The 20,901-nt window shown below is 34.2% G+C and overlaps 2 protein-coding genes and 1 long non-coding RNA gene across 4 annotated transcripts; 2 read left to right on the top strand and 1 right to left on the bottom strand.

Moving 5' to 3' along the window:
• The first annotated feature begins 6,897 nt into the window (after positions 1-6,897).
• On the top strand, positions 6,898-10,186 carry LOC112703296 (putative pentatricopeptide repeat-containing protein At3g13770, mitochondrial). The gene is made up of 2 exons (XM_025754694.3): positions 6,898-7,207; positions 7,855-10,186. Exons 1-2 carry the CDS (start codon positions 7,109-7,111, stop codon positions 10,042-10,044), a joined length of 2,289 nt encoding a protein of 762 aa, XP_025610479.1. The 5' UTR covers positions 6,898-7,108; the 3' UTR covers positions 10,045-10,186.
• Positions 10,187-12,574: 2,388 nt separating this feature from the next.
• LOC112703297 (uncharacterized) lies at positions 12,575-15,636 on the top strand. Of its 2 annotated transcripts, none has more exons than XR_003811178.2 (4): positions 12,575-14,082; positions 14,215-14,312; positions 14,410-14,919; positions 15,192-15,636. It is a non-coding gene; the product is annotated as an uncharacterized lncRNA (long non-coding RNA). The 2 variants fall into 2 exon arrangements; XR_011864078.1 differs by having other exon boundaries at positions 12,575-12,951.
• A 1,192-nt stretch (positions 15,637-16,828) lies between these two features.
• Positions 16,829-19,454, bottom strand: LOC112703299 (proline-rich receptor-like protein kinase PERK3). The gene is made up of 3 exons (XM_072199528.1): positions 18,125-19,454; positions 17,728-17,911; positions 16,829-17,364 (listed from the first exon to the last, which is right to left on the bottom strand). Exons 1-3 carry the CDS (start codon positions 18,230-18,232, stop codon positions 17,105-17,107), a joined length of 552 nt encoding a protein of 183 aa, XP_072055629.1. The 5' UTR covers positions 18,233-19,454; the 3' UTR covers positions 16,829-17,104.
• Positions 19,455-20,901: the final 1,447 nt, after the last annotated feature.

Below are 20,901 nucleotides of genomic sequence, written 5' to 3' on the forward strand. Positions count from 1 at the left end.
TCTCCAAGGTCAAATTGAATTTCACCGGCCTCCAATTGATGGACTTCTTCAACAATTGGTCTCCTTGCAAGAGTGATATGGGCCAAACTACCCATAGATTTTCTACTAAGGGCATCTGCTACAACATTTGCCTTTCCAGGATGATACAAAATAGTACAATCGTAATCTTTTAGCAACTCCATCCATCTCCGTTGCCTCAAATTTAAATCCGTCTGTTGAAATATATACTTCAAACTCTTGTGATCTGTATAGATCTCATAGGTCTCACCATAATGGTAGTGTCTCCAAATCTTTAAAGCAAAGACGACCGCTGCCATTTCCAGATTATGAGTTGGATAATTCTACTCATGCTTCTTGAGTTGTCGCGAGGCATAGGCAATAACGCGGCCATGCTACATCAATACACAACCCAGTCCTATCTGAGATGCATCACAAAAGACTAAGAATCTCCCAGACCCAGAAGGTAAAACAAGAACTAGTGCTGAGGTTAGACAAGCCTTAAGTGTCTGGAGACTTTCTTCACAAGCTTCTGACCATTGAAACTTCATATTCTTCTGAGTTAACTTGGTTAATGGTGGCGAAATTCTCGAGAATTTCTTGATGAATCGCCGATAGTAGCCGGCCAACCCTAGAAGGCTACAAATTTCTGTCACTGTAGTAGGCCTTGGCCACTTCTGAACGGCTTCAACCTTCTTTGGATCCACCATGATTCCATCTTTTGATACCACATGCCCCAAAAATGTCACTTGATCAAGCCAAAACTCACATTTAGAAAACTTAGCATAAAGCTTGTGATCCCTTAAGGTTTGTAACACAATCCTCAAATGATATTCATGCTCCGTAGCACTTTTCGAATACACCAAGATATCATCGATTAAAATGATAACAAAGCGATCTAAGAAAGGTTTGAAGACTCGATTCATTAACTCCATGAAAGCTACAGGCGCATTCATCAGATCAAAGGACATTAGTAAGAACTCATAGTGCCCATAGCGAGTATGAAAAGCAGTTTTTGGAATGTCTTCCTCTTTTATCTTCAATTGATGGTACCCTGAACGCAAATCAATTTTTGAAAAACAGGTAGCTCCTTGAAGTTGATCAAACAAATCATCAATCATTGGCAATGGATACTTGTTGCGAATAGTTATCTAATTGAGCTGATGATAATCTACACATAGTCGCATCGTTCCATCCTTCTTTTTTACGAATAGCACAGGAGCTCCCCACGGAGAAGTGCTAGGACGAATGAATCCTTTCTCCAGCATATCTTTCAATTGAACTTTTAATTCTCGTAGCTCAGTTGGAGCCATACGATAGGGAGGAATGGACACAGGTTGGACTCCCGGAGCCAATTCTATGGAAAACTCAACTTCACGGTCAGGTGGCATCCCCGATAGCTCATCAAGAAACACGCCAGGGAATTTTCTAACAATAGGAACCTGATCAAGACTAGGCACTTCGGCATCAACATCTCTAACAATTGCCAGAAATCCTTGGTTTCCCTTATCCATCAATTGCATAGCACTCATAGATGAGATGATGCTAGCTAAAGTGGGACAGTTATCACCCTTAAAAACAAAAGGTGAGATACCTGGTATGTCAAACTTCACAGTTTTGGAAACCACATCAGCATGACAAGCTGCTAACCAATCCATGCCTAGGATGACATCAATATCTTCCATTGGTTCTAAAAGGATCAAATCAGCTAAGGTTTCAATCGTATTAATTCTAACAACACAAGACCAAAACATGACTTGAACCACCGTAGAGACTCCAAGTGGAGTGCCAACATGAAATGGGTGGGATAACAGTTCAGGTTGTTTATCAAAACGAGATGCAAGATGTGGAGATACATATGAATAATGAGAACCCGTATCAAATAACACTTGAACATCTAAAGAACAAACTTGTAAAGTACCTGCCACCACAGCATTAGAAGCTTGAGCATTTTGACGTGTTAAAGCATACACACATGTCTGACCTCTTCCTCTTTGGCTCCCTCCTTTGTTATAAGTCTGACCCCTGCCACCAGCTCCTCTGCCACTAGGACCAGAAGAATTTTCAATAGACATAGCTGAAGATGATGGCATTAGTGTTGTAGGACGTGCAATACCTTGAGCAAAGCCCCCTCTAGGATTTGGACAATCCCTCTTAAGATGACCAGATTGACCACAACCAAAACATGCACCCGTAGCCTTAAAAAATATACCGGAATGGTAGATCCCACACTGCTGGCAGTAAGATTTAGTTGGTCTTGTCTAATTAGAACCATGTCCACTAGATTGAGGGGTGCCCCCAACAAAAGGTCTTAGACTTGAAACACTCATAGAAACAGATCCATAAGAAGCAACCCTACCGAAATATGTTTGAGGATGAGCTCGATAACCCGAATAACCTTGCTGATTAGTCTAACCATGATGAGACTGAAATCCTCCTGAACTAAATCCACCAGAAAATTGTCCCTTCATCTTGGGCTTCTTACCAACATCCTTAAAAGCATTTTTCTCCGCTATCCCAGCTTCAATTCCATAAGCAGAGTTTAGGATATCCTTAAAAGACATGCGTCCGACTTCAGGCATAAAAGTAGTGAACATAGGTTTTGCCAATTCACGAACGAAATGATGAACTTTCTTCTCTTCTGAATTCACCAAGTACGGAGCACTCTTAGAAAGTCTAGTAAACTCATTAGCATACTCAGTCACTGTCATATTCTCTTGCCTTAATCTTTCAAAGACAATTGCATCTTCTGCTTGCTTTTTATCTGGATAAAATCGAGTGAGAAACTCTTCAGTGAACTCTTCCCAAGAAGGAGGAGGAAGTTCAGCTGCTTCTTTGCTCTCAAGAAGAGACTCATACCAATATCTTGCTGAACCACGCAAGTTATAGGATATTAACTCAACAGCTCATTCCTTGGTGCACTTGAGAGCTCGAATAGCTTTCTTTGCATCCTCTAGATATTATTGTGGATCTTCATCCAATGAATCTCCATTGAAAATGGACGAATTCAACTTCAAATACTTTTCAATTGGTGGCTCTTGATCTCCAAACATCTGATGAACTCTATGAGGCTGAGGATTTGGCACATTAGGAATTCCTACTCCGTCTCTATTTTAATTTGTTAGAACCTGTAATACCACATTAAGGGTTTGATTTATTCCCCTTAATTCAGCTGCTAAGTCCAGTTGAGTCTCTCTTACTGCGGGGTTCTCTTGAACTCTCTCGCGGTGTAACTCTCTTTCACGCCTATTAGCTATTCTTTGACTCCTTGGCCTTTGTCGAAGTGCTCCAAGTGGCGGAGAACTGCCCTATTGGATTCAGCAGTATTAGGAGCACCAATAGCTCCACCACATCTTTTCTTAGGTGGCATCTTCCACCTATCGAGTAAGTAAGGCAATTGAATCACCAACGACATATGTATATGGAGTTCAAAGAGAATAGGACAGATAGAAAGAATCATGAGAACAAAGGATTGATGACAACTTCCTATAGGCCTCTAGTAACATCACACTTTGTGAAAATGGGCCGGCTTCCATTTGCACAATTGTGACCTTACTAAAGAACACTTGCTCCATATTACACAGGAAAACCTAAGGCTCTGATACCACTTTGTCATAGCCCGAACCCAACCATGACTGGCGCTCAAGGGACAAGTTCCTCAGCAAGCAAAATGACCAAATTTTCAGAAAAACGGACAGAATCTCCTCTGTTTTTAGGACCTTACCCACATAAATATTAACTCCATATATCAACAATAAACATCCATTTCCAAAGACAACAACAACAACATACTCCAATCATATCCACAACCAAATATATCCAGAATACACATCATATATATATATATATATATATATATATATATATATATATATATATATATATATATATATATATATATCAAGTTGATAACTAGAGTATATAGTTAAAACCACAAGTCTTACATCACCAAATCATAATTACTACCTAAACAGTTCAAGATTCAAAATAACATAACCTACACGAGGATTCTACCTGTGACATATGGAGCATTGACATAATCTAAATTTTGAGCAAAGGTTCTATTACATAATTACTTAGCCCTTGGAAAGAAGAAGGACTCACCAAAATGACTAAGATCTACTGAGGGGTAGGTGGAATGGAACCTGGAATGACTCCTGTATCTGAAAAATATAGGAATATAATAGGGTGAGTTTTGCAACTCAGTGAGCAAACATTACATCTATAACCCACACGAGACAATACAGAGTTTACCTTGAAAAATATATTTTCTTTCAGAGATGAGAAATTTATATTAATTAATTATGCAAACAAATAAATAAGTAGTTAAGCGGATGAACTGAAATGGGAGTTCTCATTCCAGAAGTCAAATCAAATCAAATATTATACATCTAAGGCGGCTCCACCTTTAAGGGTAGCCCTTTCCTCTAGTGTGCCCGTACGGTATAACAGATCCAACGTGTGGCCTACACGTCGGACTAGCAACGCCTCTACTAGTTGAGGTCTGAGTTAGATGCATCTAAGTTAACGTCATAACCGCCGTTAACGATGGTTTTCTAGTCAGAGTCTTCCAAACCAATCCAAACCAAATCATTTATAATAAATCTCTAACAATTATAACATATTACTAAATTTTCATATTAAATCAAAAATATATATAAGAATGCATACTAAAATTTAACTAAAATTCAATAAAGTCAAATAAGAAAACATGTATACTTTACAAAATATATAAATATCGCCTCGTGTGTATTTTTATAAAATTGTAAGTTTCACAAATCAATATTTATTTCAAAAATTCAAAAATCACAATAATAAAATATTTTCAAACTCCAAAATTAATGATTCAACAAAAATATTGATAATAATATATTTAAAAATAATTACAGATATAATATCCACTCACTACTTGATTCTAAGGAACCGAAAGTAACTCTGAGAGCGCCACTGAGCTACCACATGATGTCCAATCACTCTACAACTCTAGAAATATGACAATAATGATATTTGTGAGTTACTAATGTAGTCAATTAACACATTCTTACTCACTTTGACAAAAGCCCCAAATATCTTAATCCTAATAACCCTAATTTTGGATTTTGCTATACCCACAAGTATGAGGATGCTAAAAACTGGAGATATAGCTAATTATTGAGTCAAAGAGTTACTTCGAAGCCTCAATAACAATAAAAACTCAGAAATTGAATGCTTCCTTTACTCATTAGTATGAACTTCTTAATTTGGGATTGTGAAAAATAAAAATTTACTTTGGATATAGATGATATATTAAAATAGAAATAAAATAAAAGGGTAAAATGAAATATGGTGTGTTGTGGTTGGATAAAGATTTTGAAATGAAGAAGATGGAATGGAAGAGGAGATGAAGGAAAAGAGAGGGTTTGGTTTTGATTTGTACGAAGGAAATGAAAATAAAAGAGAGAAGGAGGGATCAGGGAAGGCTCGAGAGAATAAGAAAGGGGAAGGGATTTAAGTGGGGGCATGTGTCCCCCACGTGACTATGCAATTCTGTTTCCTTTTTTTTTTCTTTGTGGGTATAACAAATTCTGACAGCAAGTAGAAGAGACAGAATACTAAGAACAAATCCAAATTGCCATTGCTGTACTGGACAATCTGAAATAGCACTCCATATTTTGAGGGATTGTCTGAAAGCCTCAAGAATTTGGACTCAACTCTTAAACCCAGCTGCGGTTGCGGTATTCTTTGGTTTAGACTTAGAAGGGTGGATCAATTTCAATCTTAAAAATGATCTTGGAAAACACTCCCTGTTGGATTGGAAGGATGAGTTTTTTTGTAGCTAACTGGTTGATTTGAAAGTGAAAAAATCAAGAGATATTCTCACCATCGTTCATAAGACTCAAGAACACCAATGTAGTGATTAGGAACACAGCCCAAAATTTCAAGAAAGCTTATAAAAAAAAAGCAGGGGATGAAAGGGAGAAGATCACAGTCTCAACAGTATATCATTGGATTATACCTCCCAAGAGATGGATAAAGGTGAATACTGATGGAGTTGTAGGAGACAGCGGGAGAAAAACAGGTTGTGGAGGTATCCTCAGAACTCATGAGGGAGAGTGGTTGGCGGAATTTTAATCTAACCTGGGATGTTGTTCGATTTTAGAAGCAGAATTGTGGGAAGTCTACCATGGGATGAGAATGGCGTGGGAATTAGGCATGAGAAGACTTATCGTGGAAGTGGATTCAACTGAGGCCTATGACATTTTGAACCGAAAATTTCAATCGCAGAAGATCAATGCCTTTTTAAAAAATATACAGGATATGATAAATAGACCATGGGAGCTTGCTTTCAATCACACCCTCCGTGAACACAACGAATGCACTGATTGGCTTGCCAAAAGAAGCCTAGAGAAGCAATCAGCTTTTATCTTTCTAGATTCTCCACCAAGTGATCTCGTGAGGGTCATAGATAGTGGAAAAAAAAAGAAATTAGTTTTCTATCCTTTAGACAGTAGTTAGTGTTTATTCTTTTGGGTCTTGGTCCCTTAATTTTACACCGAAAAAAAAAAATAGTCAATATAAAGTTATAAACTAAAAGGCTAAATTATTTTTTTTAAAACTATCATATTAAATTAATTAGAGAAATGATAATATTATTTTCATTTTTTATAATGTCATTTCTGGCATGAATTTTTTTATTGTATGTTTGTATGAATTTGTAAAAAAAATGTGATATCATCAAATAAGAGTAACATTTCTCAATTAATTAATGTGTAAATTTTTTTTCTATATAGTATATACATTTTGAAAAACTAATCTGAAGCATTTATTCTTATTTTTACAAGTAAATGATACTTTATATAAACAACACAAAAGAGTGATGGATTTTATAAAATAAATTAAAGTGCTTCTAAGAATATTGTCATTACCTGATGTCTTTTTCTAGTCGCCAGCCAATGGCTGAAATGAAACTGGATATCTAATATATCCGTTCCCTTCCCTTAGACCCTTACCTCAATTTTCATCCAAGCAACACCAATCCAACCCAATCAATTAACTTAATCATGTCAACACTCAACACTACTCAATTCCTCTTTCCTTCCTCCATAATCAATTCAATTCACGTTATCTTTTTATGGCATCATTTCCTTGTGCTTCTGCTGCTCTCATTACAACTCTTAAGCTCCAACCACAATTCAAAACACACCCACCAACCTCCCTTCCCATAGAAAAGGTACCCCCTCCCCTCTCTTTCACTTCCTTATTCAATACATCTCTTTCATTCTTAAATCAACAAAGTTTATTTACCATTTTCTTTGGCTTTGTATTAATTATTTTGGATAATATGAATAACCATAGTTACATGATACGTCATATCTAAAATATTTTATGCAAAAAATATGCATACGATAGTTCTGGTACACAGATGAATTACGTGAGAATTAGTACGCGGTCCGCTATCTAATTAGTGAATTCATGTAACTAGCTGAATAACCATTTTAACTAACTTACCGACCAACTAACCTGATTCTTTTTTGAATAATACTATATATTCAAATTTTTTTCTAGCATTATTATAAGTCTTATTATTTAACTTAGTTAGACTTCGGTAATAAAAAGACTTGGATGTATTGTTTTTTTATTTCAACTTCTATGGATTGTTACATTGACATCCAATTAGTTAATACTGCGTAGCAAAAGCATTTAACTTCCACACACATTATTTAAGAAAGAAATCATTTCTAGTTCATGAAAATCAAACTTCTTGATCAAAGTTATAATTCAAGTCCTAAAGAGAGCTTTAGCCTAATTAACTAAACTAATTCTATTGCTTGCTTTCACTTGATTCGTAATTAACATGCATTTTATTTATGCTTTCAGAGTCAGAGCATTTCTTTGCAGAAAAGCAACTACTTCACGGATTTGGATCCCAAGAATCTTGATTTTCGTGAAACGATCTCATTGACAAAACAAATGACAGAGCTGGACTCATCTTTCTATTTTCCCCTGTTGCAAGAATGCTTAGACAGGACATCTTTCCTGGATGCACAAGTTATTCATGGTCATGCCATTAAAACAGGAGCGCACCAAGATGTTTTCTTGATGTCATTTCTGGTCAATGTTTATGCTAAATGTGGTCGCATGGAAGCCGCACGCAAAGTATTCGACAAAATGCCAAGGAGAAATGTGGTGGGTTGGACTACATTGATGGTGGGTTATGTGCAGAAAATGCAGCCAGAGAATGCTATTTATGTGTTCCAAGAGATGTTGTATGCAGGGAGTTATCCTTCCAATTACACACTTGCCGTAGCTGTAAGCGCTTGTACATCAATGCGATCAGTTAAGTTAGGGAATCAGTTCCATGCTTACATAATCAAATACCAGATTGATTTTGACACTAGCATTTGCAATGCACTTTGTAGTTTATACTCCAAATGTGGCAAATTGAAATTAGCTCTCAGTGCATTTAGGAGAATCAAGGAAAAGAATGTTGTTTCTTGGACTGCTGCTATTTCTGCTTGTGGGGACAATGGTGACCCCATGACGGGTTTAAGACTTTTCGTTGATATGCTTTCTGAGGACACACAGCCTAATGAGTTAACTTTATCCAGTGTCTTGAGCCAGTGTTGTGAGATTCCATTATTAGAACTCGGGACTCAAGTTCATTCGCTGTGTGCTAAATTAGGATACCAGTCGAATCTGCGTATAAGGAATTCTTTATTGTATTTGTATCTCAAGTGTGGTTGCATTGATGAGGCACAAATTTTGTTTAGCGGAATGGATGATGTTAGTTTGGTTTCATGGAATGCAATGATTGCTGGGCATGCACAAATGATGGAGCTCACAAAGGATAATATTTCTGCTTGCCACTATGGAATTGAAGCACTCAAACTTTTCTCTGAGTTGCATCGGTTTGGCATGAAGCCGGACCTGTTTACCTTCTCAAGTGCCTTATGTGTCTGTAGTAGGATGGTGGCTTTAGAGCAGGGGGAACAGATTCATGCTCAGGCCATCAAAATTGGGTTCCTATCGGAAGTGGTAGTGGGGAGTTCACTGATTAATATGTACAATAAATGTGGAAGCATTGAGAGGGCAAGCAAAGCATTTCTAGAGATGTCTACTAGGACTATGATATCATGGACTTCCATGATTACAGCTTTTTCACAGCATGGTTGGTCTCAGCAAGCGTTGGAGCTTTTTGAGGACATGAAACTAACAGGAGTTAGACCAAACGCAGTCACTTTTGTTGGGGTTTTATCCGCTTGTCGCCATGCTGGCATGATCAATGCGGCACTCACTTATTTTGAGATTATGCAGAAGGAGTACAAAATCATGCCTGTGATGGACCATTATGTTTGCCTTGTTGATTTGTTTGTGAAGTTTGGACGTCTAGACGAAGCTTTCAATATGATTAAGAAAATGGATTTCGAGCCTAGCGAGTATATCTTGTCAAACTTGGTAGCAGGTTGCCGAAGCCATGGTAATCAGGAGTTGGGGTTTCAAGCTGCCGAGCAGTTACTAAGTCATAAACCGAAAGATATCGAAACATATTTGTTGTTATTGGATATGTACCATTCTGTAGAGAGATTTGAGGATGTTTCTAGGGTGAAGAAGATAATGAAGCAGGAAAAAGTTGGAAAATTAAATGATTGGAGTTGGATCAGCATCAAAGAAACAGTATATTCATTTAAACCGAATGACAAGGAATTCCCTCAGAGTTCTCTAGTTTATGAATCATTGAAGGTTTTAATTTTCAAAGCAAAGAATCTTGGATATGAGATGCTAGAAACTATGGAGATAAGTGAAGAAGACAAGGAAGAAGAAGAAAAAATAACATCAACTTCCATTTATCACAGTGAGAAGCTGGCAATTACATTCGGATTGGAGAACTTGCCGAGTTCCTCGCCGATACGAGTAGTGAAGAGTACCTTAATGTGCAGAGATAGCCATGATTTTGTTAAGTATGTATCAACACTGACTGGTAGAGAAATCATTATCAAAGACAGTAAGCGGCTTCATAAATTTGTGAATGGACAATGCTCATGTGGGGATTTCGGTGTTTTATTCTGATTTTCCACTAAGCAGCATCAGATCTTTTTAGCATAAAAATTTATACATTTATTTTTTGTACACTTATACACTTGCTAATAGCACGTTGCTGTTTGTAGGTTGTTATTACAACTTCAGGCTATGAATGAAAAGTTTTCACTAACTGGCTAACTATTTACTTTCTTTAGAAGCTACTAAAAGAACATGAATCTTTCTTACATTGCTGAAAAATTCTGCTCAGATAATCAGTTCTGCTCTATGAATAAAATGGCTCCAAGATTTTGTGATGCGGATCATCTAAAATGTATTGGATTACACGACTTAATAATCAGTGTTATGATGTTATCTATTGTATAAGGGATGGTCTATCAATTTTCCGGAATGATGTTGGGATGATGTTGTTTATTTTCTTAAAGCTGTGAAACCTCTTATTCATGTCCTTTGGCTTGTTCGTCATGAAAAGATACCTGTAGATTTCGCACATGAAGCAATGCCAATGGAAAAGGCTGAGGAATCTATTCAAAAAGCCCCAGGACATTTTCTATATCACTGATTTAAGATGAGAATTAAAAGTTCATCCATTTTATGCAGTTGCTTAGTTTCTAACCGCGGCATTTTACTATAGCAACCCAAGGATTGAGTTCAATTTAAAAGTGGTGGTGGGACTTTTATAAGGCAATTGACAAGCTGAGTGAAACAGAAGAGGAGGCATATAAAGTTTTACTTGAGTGAGATCCTTGTAAGAGAGCCAAGGGTGCCTTTGGAACAAAGGAGGCAACTAAATCAAGAGCCTAATACTTTTCTTGTAAGAAAGCTATATTTATTGATAGATTTAGTTTCATGACATATTTCTCAGAGGAATACTAGAGAACTATGATGCACGTACACTGACACGGGACACGACATGGGATACACTGATACGTGAATTTTAAAATTTTTTTATAAGACACAGCGACACGCATACACATATAAAATATAAAGTATTTTTTAAATAAATCGTAATGATATTTTGATATTTTATTGATATTAAAATATAAATTAATTTTTTTAATTATTTTTAATATCTTATTTTAATTATATCAAGTATTTAAAATATTTTTTTATTTTAATAAATAATAATATATACTATATTTAAATTTATGTTAAGAATAAGACTGGACACGCTGACACGTGATGGTATTTAGGCGTCTGGTAAAAAAATTTTATTTTTTATTAAAACACGGTCTGGATAGACACGCGTATCGGACGACTGTCAGTGAGTGTCATGTCCAAAATGTGTCCGACAGGCGGACACCGTAATTCAACGAAGTGTCCGTGTTTCATCAGCCATTAATGTTTAAAAATATGTGCTAAAAGTATATTATTAGATTACTAAACTAAAGGAATTGGATTGATGGTAAAAAATGATGACTAAAAACAATAAATTATGTTGGTCATCTAGCATTTCTCTTTTAGTAATGTTACTCGTTATTTGTGTTGCAGCTGCATGGTGAGAGTCGCGTGGATCATCCGCCCCAAGTTTACAATACAAAATATTGCTATCAGATCATAGTTACATAGAACGCAGTCCATTCTGGTATGAGAACAGTTATTCAGTACACTATATGTAAAATATTTTATATGGAATATACATATGACATCCAGGTACGCAAATAAATTAGTACGCGGGACACGCAAATTGGTACGCAATCTATTTGGTGAATTCATGTAACTATGTATTAGATTATTGAAATTGACTCTTAGTAACACCTTTGGTGATTTTCAAACTATCTTTCTTATTTGTAACTAATGCAATAGATCTGTTTCTAAGGAAAGAAGTGAGCCCGGGCATCAAACGCTACAAGACTGGGTATTTGTTAAATATAACCAGGAGCTCAACTAGCATTTCTGGTATTCGAATCCTTGGGATCCCATTGTCATAAAAGATATTGATGATAGCAACGAATGGTTAGTGGGAGAATTTAGCAGGCATGGAAGTGTTGAAGAAATGTTGGTTTTGGATGACGATATTTTGACTTGGGGAGTTGTTACTGATGTAAATGGAGCTAATGAATCTAAAACGCACAATGCAGCAAGCACACTTGGAAGAAGTTAGTTCAAGTCCTTCTGGCTCTAGGGATCAGGAACATAAATAATAAATTAGATTAGGAAGATTTTGAGGATGCGGAAAGCTAAGGAGTTAAGTTGCACGAGTAAGCGGCTGAGGCATGTGATGTAGTGGGAAAGATGTTTGCCTCCAACAAAGCCAGGTTTAAATTCTAGGCAGTGGTGTTTGTATGACAAAAAAAAAATGTTGCACCAGTAAGGACTATGGTACAAATGTTTTGTCCCGACTAAAGTATTAAAAATTTAAGATTGACTATTAAAGATTATAATACTGATAAATTTGACTGCGAAAGAATTAAAATTAATTTGTGACTCTACAAAATGGCCATGGATTCCTACTCCCACTTTTATGTGGGAGTACCATTAACCTATCTAAAATTATTTACAAATTGAATCCCGTTTTTTTATTTTTTTTAAAAACTAATAATTAAAATTTTGCCTCTCTAGTTTTGCTTTTCACACTTTTTCCCTTTTCTTGTAACCATAGTTTTAGAGATGAGAGATGTCTCTGCTAGGGTTTTTTCAATAATGCTCATGTTCTTCTCCCATCTCTGCAGCTACCACTGTCGCTATTGCTGTCTTCACTCAGCACTGCCACCACCACTTCTACTGCCGCCACACCACACTTTCCGGTCCTTTGCGTGTTGCGTTTTGTCTCTGCTCCTGCGAACTACTCAAGTTTCATTTTACTTTATTTGTTTTAATGTTTTTTCTATGGCAATTCTTGTGAATTTGGAGGTTTTTCTATTGTCTTCGCACCACAGTTCTTATTTTATTTTATCCCTCTGCCCTGCTTTTGTGCTTTTTCAAAAAGAAATTGCGGTAAGTCACTGAAGCAATTTTAATTATGTGAGACATGAGTCCGAGAGATACATCATGCAGAATTGGTCTTTCTTTATCAATTAGAAGTTAAATCTTGTTGTCTATATGATTGTTAGACTTGATTGATTAATTTTTATTTTGTAATGTGTTTGCATAAAGAATTAATTGATGGAACATGTCCATGAGAATTGAAAATCTTATTCTCTTCTAGCAAAGAACTATCTTAATTAATTTTGGATTTTTTTCATAGCATCTACTTTTAGTTATATACTATCAAATGTACTTCCTGTCATCCTAATGTAGCAGAGTTGTATTCAGTATTCAGTTTTAGTAAGGAAGAAAACAGGCTTCATCAGTTGTGAGCAAGGAGAATAGGCACTGTTTATCCTCTGCATTCCTAATTCACTGTTTGTTATTTAAGTGAATTTGAAAGTTCTTGCTCTAGCAGGATCCAACAATAATCTTTATAAAGTTATTTGGCAGAGTATGCTTTTTGAGAAGTGTGCAAATGTGTAATTTTGATTGGCAATAAATTTATTTATGAGTTTAATAGTTTTACTTGAATGTTGTTTTGATTTCAAAAGAATTGTATAGTAAACCAGTTTTCAATTAAAAGTTTCATGTCCTTATATGTCGGTGATCATATATTGCATTTGTGAGAATCATGATAGTTTGCACTACCTTTGGCTATAGCTTTTCACATAGAATACGTACCACAACCAAAAGAAGCTGTAAATTTGATGACATGTAACATGGTTAGATTAGATGTATCCATATATCTAGAATGTGCACAACAATAATCCATATTTGTGTTCGTTGGTCATCAATCTTAAATTTTATACATAAAATACAGTGTAGAGTGAAATAGATACCTGAATGATTCCCTTACTATGGGTGAGACCATGCATTGATTTATGCCTCTCTCACCACTTTCTAAGTCTTCCCTTCTCTTAATATCTTCCTCATCTTGGTAGAATTGATAATCTTGATACTTAAGAAGCACTAGAAGTCACAATATTAAATCTATTAGCATAAAGTTGTGACGTATATAGTTTAAATTTCTGAACATTAACTTTTTGGTTTAATTATAGTCATGCTAATTGTGAAGTGCAACGGTTTACAAAATTTCTGGTAAAAAACTTACCAAAATTTTCTTAATTCTCCTTTTGTTCTTCAATCATCTAGCATTTTCATTTTTTGTGCAATATTTGAAATTTTCTACACACCTCAGTGTTCTTATCTTTCTCCCAAACATTGCTGCAGAGAAAGACATCAAAACTACTGCTTTTGATAATTCTCAATGACACAGTGGATCCTTTTATGGTGTTGATAACTCTAGTTATAATAGAACTTACTATCAGGTAGTGACTTTAATTAACTATGTTGTTTGACATTTTATATTTTGTTCAAAGTAGATTCTTGACTTACTTGAAAATTGCTACTCTTTTTATTCTTTAGGAGTCAATATATGCTCAAGCACCGCATGGAATTTCTGGTGTTCAATATTTTGAAAACTATCAACAGCAATTTGATCCTAGATATGGAAGAGGATATGGTGTTCTTACACCACACCAGCAATCTCAACAGCCTAATTTTATTTGTCCCACCACAGACTGCTCTGGTTCCCCAATCTTCCCAAATATTTTAACATATAACAACTTAAACCATTAAGAAACTAACAGTAGCAGCTTTTTGTGTCTTTGTTTGGAGTTGGTGTTCAATTACCCCATGTTTTTGTCATTGTAAACAATCACCTCTAGATTGTTTTGAAAAACAGAATTATGAGCTTGTGTTTTATATATTGTTTAAGTGACATTTTTCTTCTGTTTATATATGCTGAACAGATTGTGAGGGAGACCAAATGTTATTGAATGCATTTTTGACTTCTTTGGTACCACTATCTTTTGTCAAATTTGGTTTGAAGCATTAGAAGATTTCATAGAGTGATCATTGCCTCGACATTTACAAGTAACCTCTGATTTATTCCATCATTATTTTCTTTTTGTGCTTAATTTGTGACATGCTGTGATTTTTAGGATTTTCTGGTTTTGAAGTATGGAAGCAAAAAAAGTGATTCACTGGTGTAATAAGGATGGTCTCACAATCTGAATTATATAACAAATTTTATTTATCCATTAGTGCTTTCTCATTTTGAATCCATTTATCTGGTAAATGAACTAAATATTACTTCACCGCATTAGCATTCATCTTATCCCCTTTGTTTGTTATTTTGTTTGCAGGAAAGAAGTTTTGTATCTTTATAAGTGCAAGATGAAAGCAAGAGTTATTATTGAACCAACAATAGATAATTGTATTCTAAATATAAAGCTCTAGAGTATTTCAAGTAAAACGGTCTAGAAAAATAAGTTTATTCATAATTGCTTTATGAATTTGAAGTTGACTGGCACAGAATGATTTTTACTATGTTGGTTGCCTAAAATTGAAAGTGGTCGAAATGCTCTAGGCATTGAAGTAGCAGGGAAGGGTGCAATTAGTTTTGAAAAATTGGAGTAATATCTTGGTGTAATAATTGTGTGACTTTATTTTATGATTGATATTGTACTTTGTAATTTTATATGATTATTTGTATTAAGTTATATTGTATTATATAACTTAAGATAGATCAATTATATCTTATAAATTTAGGATATGTTTGAGCTTTTTATTGCTCATTCTTTGGATTAAGTTATATTGTATCTATTATACCGGCAATAATTGATTACAATAATATATAGGTCACTAATAATTTATATTAATTTTTTTCATATAACTGACAAATTAAAGGAAATTAGTAATATAAAATTGTAACATGTAAAGGAAGGATAAATTAGTGTATAAACTAATGAAAAATAATTCAGTAATATGACTTTCAGATATGCAAAACGTGGTATAGAGAAAATAGTAAGTTTTGAGGGTTGGAAAGTTCATAGTAAGTTTTGAGAGTTGGGAAGTTCATACGGTAATAGGTATTTTTAAGTGTATAAATAGGTTGTATTACATGATATGTTGATTTAATTACACTAACACATTTGTTAATGCTTAGTAAAATAAATTACAGCTGCATGAGAAGAGAAATTGGAATAAGATACAAGCATAGTAGCTTATGATACATTAATAACATCTTTGGTGAGATTGGAAACAATTATTCATATCTTCTTTTTAGATTTAATAAAATAGATATTTTTTTATTATGCATTTTTTATTTCTCTCATTAAGTCATTATGAATCAATTTTTCGTTATCATAGAAAGAACTTACTCATAATTATGATTTAACTTCAAAATGATCAATTATTTATCTCATTTTTTTTATAATGAGCTCTTTTTTATTAAAATAAAAAAACAAAATGTATAATATATATTTCACAATTATAAAGACAAAAAGAGCATAAGGAAAAAAAATTGCAGCAAACTGAACTGTTGTAAACCACTACACTATTTAAAATTGTAAACTACTAAAGCATTTACTTGCACAATTTCATACTACTAAACTATTATAATTAGCGGTTACTTTCTGTAGGAATCTTCTATGATACAAAATATGGGAGAATGGATGATGCATATAAGGCGTTTGATGAAAATTGTCAACGAAGAACTTGCTGCTTATACCACTATGATTACTTCGTATGCTTATAGTGCAGATTCTTGCCCCTATCTGACGTTGGTATATTCATGCTCTTATTTTGGAAACAGTTAAATTGCTTCCACCGAGATTATTAACAATTTAATTCATTATCTGGAAGCTATTTGATTTCCAATAAAGGAACATCCTTCAACAATTTCAGTTGTGTGCAGAAATGAAGCAGCATGATTCCGTTGAAGTTCACAACAATTTAGCAATGGATAATTCAGTGAATATGCTAAAGAAAACCATGGTCATGAATGAATCAAATGTGTTAGGAATTTATGATACCCACTGAAAGTTCTAGATCATGAAGAATGAGAAGAATAAATGCTTAGTTCCTGAATCACCTCTATCATGTTTGGCCTTTGCTCAGAAAGCTCATGAATGCACATCACTGCAATCTTTGAAAGAATTGCTGCTTCTAGTTTCGAATATTTTTCCTTTAGATTTGTGTCCACAAAATCATCAAATCTCAAAAACTCAACTGCCATTCTGATTGAACCCCCTACTGTTGTCTTCCCAGACAGGACTTAAAGAACAATGACACCGAATGCATAAACGTCACTCTTCTCGGTGATGCGTCCAGTGGTAATGTATTCAGGAGCTAGGTATCCCATGGCAGCACCAACTTTCGGTGCCGAGTAAACAATGTCGTCTGCTAGAAGCTTGGGGAACCCAGCATCCATGATCAATGGGTTAAACTGATTGTCAAGAAGAACTTTTTCAACTAAAATATTTTGGTGAACCATTGTAGGTTTGCTTGCTTCATTGCTGTGCAGATATCCAAGACCTGGTTAAAAAGGATTAGCAAATACTCAATATCAACCAGATAGATACTTATGTTCATTCTGCATAATGATTATAGCTTAATCTTTACAATAGGTTCATAATAGTCATCTTAATTCATGTAACCGATGCTAAATACTAAATATTTGAAAAATACCTTGTTGTAAAAAAGAGGCAAATTTTCTGATCTACAATGAGTTTCTTAGAAAATATTGGGTGTCAAAAAAGAACTACCCTTTTGCATTGCCCTTGATGATGGAAACCCTATTAGAAGACTCAAGCACATTTTCACTTCCATCTTCCATATCAAGATAACAAAATCATAGACATTCACCGGTTACAAAATCATAGACAAGGTAAAATTCACCTCTACTACTTGAGTAACAAAAACCTCTCATCTTTATAATGTTTTCATGTCTCAGTGAGGTTAGCAGGCTCAATCCCTTCAAGAATTCAATTTCCTCAGGTATGCAGCATGTCACATTAATACTTCTGATGACCACAGAAGAACCATCTCTGAGAACTCGTTTGTAGATGGCAGAGAATTTGCTCTAACCCAATAAAAATAGAAGCAAGTGAGAAAGTATCCGTATGAAGCTGAACAAGCTTATGCAAACACATTACAAAATAAAAATTAATCAATCAAGTCTAACAATCCTATAAACAACAAGATTTAACTTCTAATTGATAAAGAAAGACCAAATCTGCATGATGTATCTCTCGGACTCATGTCTCACATAATTAAAATTGCTTTAGTGACTTACCGCAATTTCTTTTCGAAAAAGCAAAAAAGCAGGGCAGAGGGATAAAATAAAATAAGAACTGTGGTGCGAAGACAGCAGAAAAACCTCCAAATTCACAAGAATTGCCATAGAAAAAGCATTAAAACAAATAAAGTAAAATGAAACTGAGTAGTTCGCAGGGGCAGAGACGAAACGCAACAACGCAGAAGACCGGAAAGTGTGGTGTGGCGGCAGTAGAAGTGGTGGTGGCAGTGCTGAGTGAAGACAGCAATAGCGACAGTGGTAGCTGTAGAGATGGGAGAAAACATGAGCATTATTGAAAAAACCCTAGCAGAGATATCTCATCTCTGAAACTATGGTTACAAGAAAAGGGAAAAAGTGTGAAAAGCAAAACTAGAGAGACAAAATTTTAATTATTAGTTTTTTTAAAAAATAAGAAAACGGAGTTCAATTTGTAAATAATTTTAGATAGGTTAATAGTACTCCCACATCAAAATCAAAGTGGGAGTAAGGAATCCATGGCCCTACAAAATAGACTTTGATTGACAAAATTATTTAAACCCTACAAATTTATAAAAAAAATTCAATTTACCCTTCTAAATTAACCTAATCACTCCCAATTATTTTCTAAATTCTCTCTTCTCTTATCTACTCTGTCCCCGCTACTATTATTTTTCTTTTCACTTTCACTTCTTACTTCTCAAACATGAACTAAGCTCCACTCTCCACTCTCCACTCTCCAATTCCTCGATTCCCAATTTCAATGGGATAACCAACTACACCACGACACCTGAGTGCAAGCCTTTTGAGATTCTTCAGTTTTGTAGAGTAAATTTGTGAAGGGGTTTCTGCGATGGTTATAATTCTTGGGGTTTGAAGTGGCGTCTTTGTTGGATGAGTTGGTTTCAATTTCAAATAAGAGAGAGAAAGAGAGAATGGTGTGGTTCATATTGTGGAAGATTGATTTGATTGATCAAAGTGCAGCGAAGAGAAAAGAAAAATGATATTGAGGATTCTTCCCCCACTCAAGAGGCCATGCGCCGACTCCGACTTCGACGCCAATTGTCAGCTTGTTATCTACGAGGATTCTCCTCCACCGACGTCTTTGCCTGAGTTGGCGGCACAGGAATTGGAGAATAAGAGTGGAGCTTAGTTCAACGTTTGAAAAGTAAGAAGTGAGAGTGAAAAGAAAAATAACGTAATGGGATAGAGTGGATGAGGGAAGAGAAGATTCGGGAAAGGAATTGGGAGTGATTAAGTTAGCTTAGAAAGGTAGATTGAAAATTTTTTATAATTTGTTGGGGTTTAGATATTTTTTTCTATTGGAGCCCATCTTTCATCAAAAGCTTTGAAAGTGACTTCATCAACATTATCAAACTAAATTGTTTTTGATTGGATTTTCTTAAAAACGCGCTTTATATCGAATAATTTGAGTAAGTAAATGTCATAAATAATAAGTTATAAAAAGATAATAAACATACGAATTAGTCTATATATATTTTTTAAAAATTTTTTTAAAATTTTAGAAAATTCAAATATAGTATTTATTAGTGATAGCTTTATAATTAATTTTTCTGAGAACATAGCACATCAGAATCTATTAAATTAAAAAACTCTTTGACTTTTTAATGAATGTTCATAGAAGTTTTTAATAATTTTTCGCATCATAGTTATTTTAGGATGGCCAAATCGACCATGTCAAATTATAAACCCATTTAAACTAGTAAGCTTCTAGTTTACATATATCTCCTTGATTTTAGTATAGTATAATCCAGAAAAAAGTGAGAGTCACTTTTATAATATAACATTTTTATTTGAATTGTGAGTTGTGATATAAAAATACTAATAATTTTTTTCATTTATTATTTTAATATAATATCTATTTCGGCGAATATCTTTAAAATTTGACAAGTTCATTAGAGACTTAGTAAATAATAGTACATTATATATTATAAATTTTGTTTCTTGGAAAATAAAATTATAGCACTTTCGAAGCCTTCTATCACATTTTCTGACATTCTTCTTTTGCTACAAGATGAGTAAAATATATATTACTTTTGAAAAATGGTATGCGAATTTGCACTATCTACAAGACAAATATCCTCGTTATATGTCTTTGTCATTTTTTTTAAAGACAAATAATAATAAGATCATAACATAAAATAAGTAGAAATGCATGCGCATTAAAATTGCATTCTTGATAATAATGGAACTTTTTATCTAAATAGCACTGTACATAAGAATAGTATTATATACTAAAAAATTTATTTTTATTATTATTGTTGTTCTTGTTGTAGAACTTAACATATTTAATATTTTAAACTTTTTAAACATAAACATTAATATTTTATTAAATATTATTTATCATAATCATACTTAAAATTCAAATGCATAGTATATAAAATTTAACAATAAGTTTCTTACATTATTTTATGACATAAATACTTAATGAACTTAAATATTAAATTTTTTCATTATTGATTAAATGACTAATTTTTTTTTAGAATTCTAAAAAAAAATTAGACACTTCATAATGAATGGTGTAATTTTCAGCCACATCCTTTGAAACAAAATTTGTCCATTTTCTTTATCATCTTTCTTTAAGGATGCTTGATAAAGATCAACTAAGTGCCTTGAAGTGACAAGTACGTGACTAATGGCTCTTTCCACCGCAATGAAAATATTTATCCTCTAGTGATTTATTTTGCTCATTATTTCTTTCTTTATCCCACTTCTAGTGAGATCATTTTTTGTAAAAATAATTTTTCTTCTTACAAAAGCCTTGTCATTTACCTCAT

Source organism: Arachis hypogaea, chromosome 7 (assembly GCF_003086295.3).
Source record: "Arachis hypogaea cultivar Tifrunner chromosome 7, arahy.Tifrunner.gnm2.J5K5, whole genome shotgun sequence".
Lineage (NCBI taxonomy): Eukaryota > Viridiplantae > Streptophyta > Magnoliopsida > Fabales > Fabaceae > Arachis > Arachis hypogaea.

Coding starts and splice junctions, on each gene's coding strand:
- LOC112703296 (XM_025754694.3), top strand. CDS start 7,109: ATGGCATCATTTCCTTGTGCTTCTGCTGCTCTCATTACAACTCTTAAG. Junction 7,208..7,854: donor CCTCCCTTCCCATAGAAAAG/GTACCCCCTCCC, acceptor TTATGCTTTCAG/AGTCAGAGCATTTCTTTGCA.
- LOC112703299 (XM_072199528.1), bottom strand. CDS start 18,232: ATGGCAATTCTTGTGAATTTGGAGGTTTTTCTGCTGTCTTCGCACCAC. Junction 17,912..18,124: donor TTTTTCGAAAAGAAATTGCG/GTAAGTCACTAA, acceptor TTATTGGGTTAG/AGCAAATTCTCTGCCATCTA. Junction 17,365..17,727: donor TTGTTACTCAAGTAGTAGAG/GTGAATTTTACC, acceptor CTTTTTAACCAG/GTCTTGGATATCTGCACAGC.